General features: G+C 44.3%; 1 protein-coding gene across 2 annotated transcripts; it reads right to left on the minus strand.

Annotated features, from left to right (window-relative positions):
* Positions 1 to 1,043: 1,043 nt before the first annotated feature.
* Positions 1,044 to 10,564, minus strand: PDCD6 (programmed cell death 6). Of its 2 annotated transcripts, none has more exons than XM_063398158.1 (6): positions 10,407 to 10,564; positions 7,454 to 7,515; positions 4,408 to 4,452; positions 3,283 to 3,435; positions 2,506 to 2,615; positions 1,044 to 1,578 (listed from the first exon to the last, which is right to left on the minus strand). In XM_063398158.1, the coding sequence occupies exons 1-6, from the start codon at positions 10,490 to 10,492 to the stop codon at positions 1,480 to 1,482; spliced, it is 555 nt and encodes a 184-aa protein (XP_063254228.1). In that variant the 5' UTR covers positions 10,493 to 10,564; the 3' UTR covers positions 1,044 to 1,479. The 2 variants fall into 2 exon arrangements, with proteins under 2 accessions (XP_063254228.1, XP_063254219.1); XM_063398149.1 differs by having other exon boundaries at positions 3,277 to 3,435.
* Between the last annotated feature and the right edge of the window lie 942 nt (positions 10,565 to 11,506).

Raw genomic sequence — 11,506 nt, forward strand, 5'->3', positions numbered from 1 at the left:
AGGGAGGAACGTTCAAAGAGTAACTGGTAGAAGTCTTTTTCCATTGTTTTCTTCAACTTAAGTAACTTTCACAGCTGTTGAATGAGGTGTTTTCTGACCCTGGTTGTTATTCCTGATCTCTCTCCTCACTGCAGACCAATTCCTTGCCTTTTGGGTGACGATACACAAAGTGCTTTGGGAGAGCTCCTTATGTGTTCTTATGCTGTGGGGGCCATTGGGTTTTCCCCACATACTTGACACCAGAAGAGTGTTCAGAACGTTGCTGAGCTGTCACTAGGGTCTGATTATTACCTGACAAATAGCAGCAGGACAGATGTTTGATAACAGTTGCCACTTTGCTGCCTTCACACTACACTGGACAGTCTACTGTGGGTAAGAGACAGATTCACAGAATAGTCTGAGTTGGAAAGAGTCCCCAAGGGTCACTAACTCCAGCTCTTCAGGGAATGCACCATACAGGGATTGAACATGTGAGCTTGGTGTTATTTGTACCATTCTCTGGCCATCTGAGCCAATCTCAGGGTGACCTGGAAGTAACACTGTAACTGGTTTTTTTGGTTGTCTTTGCTTTCTCCAGGTTGCTTCTTCAGAGTAACTGCAAGAGACTGTGTGTGACAGGAATCAGTCATTACTTGTCTTGCTTGAGTTTTTCCACTCTCTCATTAGCTGTAAATGGTGAGATGTAGGGTAAAGCTATGAGGATGGCTGACTGTCAATTCAAGGCCGCTTCAAATAAGTGCTTCAGCACAAAAAGGAAGCCTTCTGATTTTAAATGAGATAACTAAGCAAAGGGAGCATATTCAGAGTCACAGTTCATTTTTGTGGGGAACTTATCAAGGGAGAATGCAGTATGACCTTCTTCATAGGTGTGAAGAAGGTGTATTTGAAGCCCTCCCAAGGATACCCTGAAAGAAAGATGCAGCTAGAAAATAAAATTTAAAAAAGCCAGCCAAGTGGAGAGATCCCTGAATCGCAGAAAATAAGAATACAGAAATAAAATCACCATCCCCTTACAGCTGTACAAAAGGGAAATAGACGACAAGTTGACCTAGTATTTTTACTTTTAAATTCTGTATTAAAAATTAATACATTAAACTCTTATAAAAGTAAGGCACATGCAAAACATGTTGTGCAATTTCTGGCTTTCCACTGATATAAACTAATAAGCATTATTTTAATTTGGCATTTCTAAAGAGTCATTTTTCCCATGCATGATATGTGTAAGAGGTAATGTTCAACATTGTACCAGTTAAATCTAGATTCTGTGCTTTCTGTACTACAGTAAGCAGAGATGGTCGTATCATACAATAATACAAAATAAAAACCAACTCAGGTACAGATTCGGAAGGTGATTACCAACATACAAAGTTTAAGAATGTGATGTTGCATCCATAACAATACATCAATGATCTTATTCAGTAGAGGATGGTTTGGCAGCTCCAGTCTGTAACGCCGGTGTGCGGTTCCTGGTGCTGGGCGTCATACGATGCTGAAGACCATGGAGAGATACTGCTCGTAGGACACCTGAATCCAGCCGTCCATGTCCGTGTCGTAGCGTCGGAACACATCAGTCAGCCTCTGAGGAGCAGACACAAAAAATAACAGACATTTTTGTTCTGGGGGAAGGTTCAGAATGCCACATACTCCCCTTGCCACCTGGGCTCCTGCAGCTTTATGAACCCTTTCTGTTCATCCCCTCTGTAGCTATTTTGCAGTCTTACATATAAAGATAGCTCAGTCCAATAGTGATGCAATACCTAAGGCTACCTAGGCACTTCTTTATAGACCAGACAGCTTTTTGTAACTGGCTTTAAAGCAGAGGGAAAGACAGTGCAATGTCTGAGTCATCTGAAGACAGAAGCCCATGCATCGTTGTGCATATCTCACTTTCTAGGCAAATATGCTTCATGTGCTGTTGCTGTCTGAACAGCCTCTGTATAACCCCAGAGCTGTGAGACAGCATAAAGGACCAGAACAACTGCAGCACAGTTCCATTGACATCAGCTGAGTGATACTCCATTTCAAAGCCCTTTCTAGCAAACTTCAAGTCTGTAACTAATTATAATTGCCTTATATTACGAATGAATACAGAGGCAACTGATGTGTCTAAATAACAGAGATGCTACTTTTGCAGGGAACTGCTTTCCCTCCATGTTCTCTCTCTCTTGTGTTACTGAAAGGTTGGAAGGTTTTTTGTGTATTTCTACGATTTTCCCTGCAGGAACTGCTCTGAAGTCTGTATTAAACTAACAGACTCTGTCAAACAGTGATACTATCTTACACTTTTTTGTCCCTTACTCATTATATCAAATTTACTTGAGATGCAAAGGAATTACTAATGAGGCCAATACACAAAGATGTTCCTAGCACTTGTCATATACTTAGTTCAAATGACTTCTATAAATAAAAGCAAGTTCTAGATCCACTATTGAAGTGAGAATCAGAAAAGCTTAGGAAAAGGTAATTTTTTTTTCAATTGACATTAAAGTACATCTCCTTTCTTACCTGCAGAACAACACAGCACTGAATAAAATCATCAAAAGCAACGTGTCCTTTTCCTTGCCTATCAAATTTCCGAATAAGGATATCGTAGAATTGATCAGAGAGTCGGTAACCTTGGAAAAAGAGAAATACTTAAAAAGGTTTCAATTACTGCAGTCTTTCTATAAAAAGAACAAGGTTGTTTAGTAGGCATGTGTAACAAAACCAGAAAACAGGAGTTACAGTGATTCTTTTTCCTAAATAACTCTGTTAAACTAACATGCATGCAATAAACCCCATGCTTAATAATAATTATATACAGAGTTACAGTAAATGTAATTACAGATTAAGGTGACTCTTTGATTGAGGGAATGGTTTAGGGCTGCAGCTCAAGGCTTTAAAAGTGAAGTGACTGAAATGAAAGTTCCTTAGCCATCAGAATGCTCTCACAGCACAGACAGCTGGCCTTGTTTTAAAAAGTGGCAAGTTCTATCAAGTTCAGACTTTGCCTGAAGCATTCATAATGCTCTCAGAGCGTGTCACAGAGGAGACTGGAACTGGATGTGTCAGGACATGCGTGGAATGTTTTCCTTTTTCTTTATTTAAGGAAAGAGTTTTAAAAAACATGTGCCTCTGGCATGGACATCATTAAAAGGTACTTTATTCCTAAAAGGAGAGCTGCCCATCACTTTTTAGTCACATTTGTCAGAGCAGTACAGCTCTGCAACAGTACCAGTAAGCAGCTTATTCTATGACATAACCCAGTCATAAAAACTGTAATTACTAATGAATTACCAAAACCTGTTAGTGCTTGCTTTAGTTCATTTTTGTCAATCATTCCAGAATTGTCTCTGTCATACGTTCGAAAGACATTCTGCCAGTCTGTGATGTATTTCCAGACTCCTGTGAATTCATTGAAGTTCACACCTCCTTTGTTTTCTCTGTCAAACATGCCTGAAATAAAAAGTAAGAAACACGTATAAAACCTTAGTTATACTGCTCCTCAGCAAGATCTACCAGGATTTAAGTCCTGTCTAGCTAAGAGTGCAGTCTTGCTATCTAGCAAGAGTGCTCTGTGGAAGCTTCTGAAGAGAGAAAAGAAACTGCTAAAATGCAAGTGGTAATTTGGAAAGTTCTGCCAAGAAAAAACAAGCAGTCATTCACTGAAGAAAAAAACTAAAGCAGGGTAAAAGTACCAGAACTGACGGCTTGATTGATCATCCAGTGATGAATCAAAAGGGGCAGAGGGCTGGACTGTTCTTTTCTAGGGACACATTAAAAAGTCTTACATAATTTCCAAGAGTGCTGGGATATTCATCTGCATCTGACTTACTGTTGTCTTTATACAGTAAGCATGTCACCCAGCGATGGAACTCAAGACTGCTGCTGAACACTTATTGAAAACAAAGCAAAAAATGTTGTCCTTGGATTTATGAAATGTGTGATAGAAAAGACTTGATTTATTTTGCTTGAATCTTCATCCTTCTGTTCCACCACCATCGCCTTCCACATTACTGGCAATTGGTTTAGACACTAACAGAATTCAAGCATTGTAAAGCTTCTGTTTGATATTTTTGGAGTGAAACATGGGCTTAAATTCAAGACAGGAAATACTACTTCTCAAGACAATTTATATAATATCTTTTTAGAAAATTTAAGATAACAATCTCCTCATGCATAATAAATTACATTTATTATCTAATCAATTATGCAGTAACATTTTCTCAGGTTACTTTGCTAAGTGCACATGTGTGTATGCAAAGGGTATTCCTCTATTAATCAAAAGGGAAAATAATTCAACTGACTACTGCTGAGCACTCCAAGGGGAAAAAAAATCAGTGTAGCAATTGAGAGCATTCTCAATCATCTGAACAGACCACAAACCAGTATCTTAGGACTATGTCTCATCACACAACTACCACTCACCAAGAATTGACCTGACTGTTGCTGGATTAAATGGAGTCCACGTGCCTGAAACAGAAAGAATTACTTAGTTGAGAATTAAGAATTCCTCAGCATTTTAAAAAAATGCAACAAACCAAACAAATCAGTTAAGAACACTGAATTCAGAGCTATGGGACATGGAGCTGGCGTATCAAAAAATAAGGCTGCTTGGAAGTAAGAAAGTCTCACCATTCAGAGATGACTTCAGACCAGTGTTTTACAAATACCACACAGAAACCAGCACTTTTAAGGCTGCAACAAAAACAACGAAACCAAACAAACCTTGGAAGATCTGAGAAGGACTTTTTCATCCCAGGCTGTCAGGAATTTTTAGATGTAAGGCAAGATCTAAACTGAAGTACCTCTTTTCTAGTGACAGGAGCAGAAGTGTTTTAACTCAATTCAAGGCCTCATATCTGTTCCTCAGTAAAAAACCCATCTGCTCATTTCCTTTTACAGGACTATTCCAGGGCATTTAGTGTCTGACAGAAGTAAAGAGAAAGGGTTCCCAACATGGCACAACCATAAACTGCACTTTAGAGTTGTTCAGTACAAATCCCACCTCCACTGCTAAAACAATTAAGGGTTAGTTTGAATTGGTATTTTAGACCAAGAAATGCTGCTTGAAAGGGCCTGAGCAGTAGTCATGTGGAGAGGAGCTCTGTACTTCTCTGAGTGTCCAGAGGCTTGTCATTATGAAACAGTTTTCACTTGGTTGAGAGCATTCCCGAGCCTTAGGAAGCATTAAGCTTTAAACAAAGAGGAATCCTGTGCCTCATCTGGAATTTCCCCATCGATTCTCCAGAGCCTGTGAAGGAACGAGGAGCACGAAGCAGCACGTAGTTAACTGGCTGTGCTTGCCTGCAGGGGCCCAAGCAATCGGTGAGGCCGCGAAGGAGTCGTGAGCCGCGGGCCGCGCAGAGGCGCTCCCAGGGATGTGTCAGCTGAGCACAAATGCCAGCAGCAGAGGGCTGAGCTGGGATCGGCACGCTGGCTGTGCACGGCACGGGCAGTGCTAAACCACAGGGAGAGCCCTGCGCTGTAGGCAGGCCCTGCGACTGTTTGCACGTAAAGAGACGTGTAAGCAGAGAAAGAGGAAAAACGACTCTGAAAATGCTGAAGCAGTATTTGAGTCAGAATATCAGTACCTGAAAGCTGTGTCTCGTCAAAAAAATTAGAAATAACAGAATTAATAAGGTGCCAGCATTTAACACTGAACAGAATAAGAGGAAAAAGTGAAAATACAGTCTGAAAGTTAACTTGTTTCATCCTGGAACATTCAGGTGACTCACAAAGCCACCACAGAGTGAAATCTGAGCAACTTCAGAGGTGAAGAACTGTACTGATTTCACCCTGTTCCAATAGACAGTGAAGACTATTTTGTGTCTCCTCTCCTGACTCTAGTGTTAACTTCCCACAACAGCACAGAAGAAAACAAGAAGGGACTGAAGGATTTTATTGTGCAGTTGGACAAAGCGATGATCAGCCCCTCCCAGGTAAGCACACTGCAGATGCATAAATTTCACAGGTTGAAAATGTCAAACTGTCAAAACACACTGAACTACAAATGTTGAAGTTTGAGCACAATGCAGACTTTTTTTTAATGTTTTAGAAATAGACACATAACATTCTTTTGGCCCATTTTAAATTGCAGGCCAGCCATGCACAATCATCCACTAGAGGATATATTTTGAAAATAATAGAGTGAATTGTTTGGTGTACAAGATCTAGAATCTCTTGGAATGCAGGAAGCTTACAGTTCTGTAAATATTTTTTCTAACTCTTGGTAGGCATTCTTTATAACTGCAAAGCACTGAAACTGCTAATCTACACTAGAAATAAGGAAAAAAAAGAGCTCAGTCATCACTGCCTGTTACTCTTAAATTCAATCATATGAGGAGATATTTAAAATACATAAAATTAAAAATGCCAGGTTCATATGAGAAGATATTTAAAATATATAGAATTTAAAACATGTAAAATTTAAAATTAGAGTTCCTCACAGCTCTAAACATCACTGTAATCTAAATGAAAATGGCGACTTAACTTAGTTTTTGCTAAAGACTTTATTCAAAATTTTAATTATGGATTAGGTCTGGCAGGCACAACACATTGCTTTTAATTTATCAGATACATTATTAGCAATATTCTAGTAAATCCAGTTCAGTTACAAGACTGCAGTTTTATTGAATAGAACCCAATAAATTTATTTCAAGTCAGGCAATTACTGACAAAAATGGGCCCCTCAGCCTGTGTGTGCTGCAGCTCACAACATCAGTTTAAGCCCTTCTCAGTAACAAAGCACAGGAGGGAAAAAGGAATAACCTTTGGGAGAAGGGGAACTTGGTATGGACTCAAAAGTGGACAAACAGCCTGAATATGCCCTTTTTCATATTTCCAAACAGAAAAAAAACCCACAGAGCACAACCCTACCCACCCTGAGTCATGGGAGGAAAGCAAAAATAGGCTGCTGGAAAAATGTTTCATTTTTAATTTTGCTTCCATGAGTTATTTGACAATACCCTATTTATTCTTTGAGTATTACAACAAGGAACCGACAGACTGCTAGAAAGTTTTATTACTAGATCTAGAGTGCATCTTTCTACTCTGTTGGGAAAAACCCCAAATGTACTTTATTTCCTGCACCCTACTGTTTGAAAAATAAATTATGTGCAATGAAAAGGCCAGCTGTAAACAAAGCTTTGCCCAGGTTATGCACTCATTCTAGTTAAAAATCAAAGGTTCAGTAGTGATGAGCAAGGAATGTGCACGCCCTCGTTCCTCAGAATACAGACCAGTAATGGTTACAATAGATACGCAGTTTAAAACAAACAAACAAAAAAATCACAAGGATTGTTCATTTTTTTTCTTTCTAGCCCTTTGCTGTAGATGAAATAGTAATTAGTGAGTGGTAGGAACACTTCCCACCCCCTTCATACAAAGAATGATGGCATCAAGTAACAATTCTCACAACAAATTTATCATGAAGTTTAAGATGAACAACCTCACTGCTCATTCACAGACTTACCATTGGATAATGCCTGCTGAAGTTCATTATCAGATATTATTCCACTCCTGTCTTTATCGACTCTGGGGAAAAAACAAACAAACAAAAACAGGTGGTAAGCTTTAAATGGCTGAAATGAACAGGTTCTACTTACTGAAGACTTCGACAGTCTGGTTCTCACTCACCAGATGAGATTTTTATTTTCCTGAAAACTCTCTGGAACATGATAAGAGCTCCAAAGAAAACTGAAAGACCTACTTATGAGTAAAGAGACACACAGAAACGCACACTGACAGTGAAACAGTTTGGGCATGCTCTGCACAAGGAAGTATTTTTATTTATTTCTGTTTAAGACAACTACAGAGCACACATGCTGGTTAAATCCACAAAATGTCTAATGTCACAGTAGCAAGCTATTTCTTTCACAAACTGGAGCAACAGGTTTGCCACCCAGACTGTCTCACATGTTAGCAATAGAAAGTCCTTTATGTGACCAAAGAACTGAAAGACTCCATCGATTGCAGGGCCTTGACCCTGAAAGGGGTTCAAAGGGGAAAATGCACAGGCAGGTTCAAGCTTCCACTGAGCCTTCACGTCCATGGTTTTAGTGATTCAAGTTCTATGCCAAAATTGATGAAATAAGTAATTTCTGCCCAATAAAGAATGATCATGCCTTCTTTAGAAGGGTATCTGAAAATGGTGGGGACTTCCCTCCATTTCATACGAGGATGTTGCCCTTGGACTGACAGTCTTCATTTCCCCTCATTTACTGCCACTCCGAAGAAGAGCCCCGCTCAGTTGATCTCTGTTCACAGAAGCTGATTTTCTTTTCCTTTAGTTCTTGCTGTCTTTTCCTAAACAGTTTCAGTTCATTCTATTGCTTCCTTCCCCATCTCCAAGAATTATGTAACCTGCAGGCAACATTAAAATTGCAAGCACAAATTGCAAAGATTTCAGTTACAAATATTCCCCCTTTTTAATCTCTGTTTATCTTCTTAGTATTGTGAACATTTTTTACCTTTTATGAGCTGTTACCAAGTGCTAAGCTGATATTTTCAGGAAAATGCATTATGACCTACTTATCTTGCTCCTGAGCACCATCAATCAGCATGTTCCTTTTATAAACAAAATTATGCAAAATTAGAATGAGTTTGCCTCATGGACATCATTCCTACATTCCCCCTGACATATGGGGATCACCTGTCATACAAGGATCATGATCTGGCCATGACAGGCTGATACAGCCCAGTCATTCAGGACTGTAAGGTGCTTCTGCAACCTTTCACAGGCCTCAGTTACTGCAGGAAACAGCAAACCTCACTGATCATTCATCCTCTTTTCGCAGAATCATAGAACCACAGAGTGGGTTGGGTTGAAAGGGACCTTAATGATCATTAAGTTCCACCCCCTCGGCTGTGGGCAGGGACACCTTCAATTCCACCAGACGGCTCAGAGCTCCAGCCTGGCCTTAAACACTTCCAGGGATGGGGCAGAACCTGTTCCAGTGCCTCACCACACCCACAGTATAAAACTTCTTCCCACCATCCAGTTGAAACCTTCTCTTTTTTCCCCAGCTGCTCCTGAACAGATTACATAAAGATCCCAGGAGAGCTCCATCTGTCAGTGTGGCGCATGACCACACACACCCCCTTGGTCGGATTTCCATCCACTGAAGAAGGCTTCCATTCATTCTACGTTTACTGAATTTTGTCAAGGGCCTTTTGACAGTGGTGGGAGCATTTTTGAAAAGCATACAGATTATATGAATCGCTCCAATTCTAGCCATCATATCCATATCCAATCCTTAGTAAACATAGTCCAGGATTTATACAGTAGTCTGCCAGAAGGAATATTTTCAACAAAAGCCACGCAACTCTCCTGACTAACTACATTATTTTAAATTATTTTAACTTATTTTCCTGGTGCAGAAATCAGATTGTTGATCTGTTTCTTTCTGGACCCTTTAAAAAGAGAAATGGCTTCATGCATGCCTCTGCCGAATCCTCAGAGGAAGTTGTTTTACTGCAGGCTGGGTAGGTAAGCTGCTGCATTCCTGAGTCACTCGGTAAATATCAGCCAGTTTTAGAAACTTAGTACTCTTTGTGTACTGGTTAACCTCTTCTTGCTGCTGCTTGTGTCAGAGGATCTGTCTTGACTCATCTCCCATAAAAATGGATCCAACGTAGGCACCTCCCCAGTTTCCTCAACGTGACATAATTGGGAAATCGCCTTTGGTTTCCTTACTGATAAGATCTTGCCAGTTTGTGTTTGTTTAGCACAAGCCTGTCAACTCCACTGCAGGTCCCTCTGCTCCAGATGAAGTTAAGAGAATACTTCACAGACTCATTTAGGTTGGAAAAGACCTCTGAGATCATCGAGTCCAACCTCCGACCCCACACCGCCGTGTCAACCAGACCACGGCACCGAGTGCCACGTCCCGTCCCTCCCTCAACACCTCCGGGGACGGCGACTCCCCCGCCTCCCCGGGCAGCCCATTCCAATGTCCAGTCACCCTTGCTGAGAAGAAATTCCTCCCGATATCCAACTTAAACGTCCCCTGGAGAAGCTACGAGTAGCTTCTCGTTGATAGCTTTAAAGTCTTCCATTAGCATTTATCAGATTCCTTTTTATAAGCCTTCCCGCACTGCTGCACTGATCCTCCTGACTCTACTATCCTTTCTGCAATCTCAGGTTAAAAATTACTTCAGCGCCTTCAAGGTTACCTTCTCGCTCCCATCAACTCCCTTTACCCTCGTTATAAAGTACAGCCACATCTATTCGTCCTCAACCCTTTCCCACAGATTCCTCCCACGGGAAAACCACCGCGATGTTTACAGCGCTGCCGGGCGCCCCGGCAGCCGAACCCCGTGCTGGATGCGCCGGGCCGGTGGCCGGGCTCCCGCGGCAGCCGCCCCGCTTCCGGCACCTCCCCGTGCGGGCCGGCTGCCGGGCGCGCTGCGGCGGCGGGACTCACCTCTGGAACACGTTCCACAGGAAGGACGGGTCGGGCAGGGGGGCGCCGCCGCCGCCGTTCGGCCGGTGCTGGTACCCCGCCGCCATGGTCCCGCGCGCGCCCGCCCCACCCACCGCCCCTGACGCAGCGCGCCTGTGACGTCACGGCCGGGCGGGGGCGCGTGCCCGGCCCCGCGGAGGGGAATCCCGGGCGGAGCCGAGCGCCGGGCGGAGCCGAGCGCCGGGCGGAGCCGAGCGCCGGGCGGAGCCGAGCGCCGGGCGGAGCCGAGCGCCGGGCGGAGCCGAGCGCCGGGCGGAGCCGAGCGCCGGGCGGAGCCGAGCGCCGGGCGGAGCCGAGCGCCGGGCGGAGCCGAGCGCCGGGCGGAGCCGAGCGCCGGGCGGAGCCGAGCGCCGGGCGGAGCCGAGCGCCGGGCGGAGCCGAGCGCCGGGCGGAGCCGAGCGCCGGGCGGAGCCGAGCGCCGGGCGGAGCCGAGCGCCGGGCGGAGCCGAGCGCCGGGCGGAGCCGAGCGCCGGGCGGAGCCGAGCGCCGGGCGGAGCCGAGCGCCGGGCGGAGCCGAGCGCCGGGCGGAGCCGAGCGCCGGGCGGAGCCGAGCGCCGCGGCACGGGGCGGGGAGTGCGGCCGCTCCCGCCGGGAGGCACCGAGGCGGGGCTGCGGCACGACCCTAGCGCGGCTCCCCGGGAGTGGCGGCCCCGCCCCGCCACCACCCGTCAGCGAGGTTCCGGCAAGGGCAGGAGCGTCCCTGGGAACCGAGCCATGCGGGGTCCCCGCTCCGGGGAGCTGGCGTGTCCTGGAGGGGAAAGAGCCTAAGTTTAACACCCAGGAGATGCCTCTGCACCGTCGCTGAGATGAGGAAGGGATACAGAGGGAAACAAAGCCCGCGGAACGGATTCCCTTACACTAAGGGAGGACTAAAGCACGCAGGGGAAGAATTTCAGGGAGAGGATGGAATTAGAATACAAACCAAATTGGCATCACCACACTGAATTCTTTACTGAGGGCTGAACACAACCTTTTGAAAAACAGTCAAGTTCCCCTCCCTGTACTTAAAATTTCTAGGCCGTTTATGGTCCCATGGGACCCAAGGACCTCCTGTGCTAAAA

The sequence above is a fragment of the Prinia subflava genome, chromosome 1 (genome assembly GCF_021018805.1).
Source record: "Prinia subflava isolate CZ2003 ecotype Zambia chromosome 1, Cam_Psub_1.2, whole genome shotgun sequence".
NCBI lineage: Eukaryota > Metazoa > Chordata > Aves > Passeriformes > Cisticolidae > Prinia > Prinia subflava.

Excerpts from the sequence above, each read along its gene's own strand:
- PDCD6 (XM_063398149.1), bottom strand. The coding sequence starts at position 10,492 with ATGGCGGCGGGGTACCAGCACCGGCCGAACGGCGGCGGCGGCGCCCCC. Across the intron at positions 3,436-4,407 it reads AACAGTCAGGTCAATTCTTG|GCATGTTTGACAGAGAAAAC; the intron begins GTGAGTGGTAGT and ends TTTTTATTTCAG. Across the intron at positions 2,616-3,276 it reads GCAAGCACTAACAGGTTTTG|GTTACCGACTCTCTGATCAA; the intron begins GTAATTCATTAG and ends TCTTTTTCCAAG.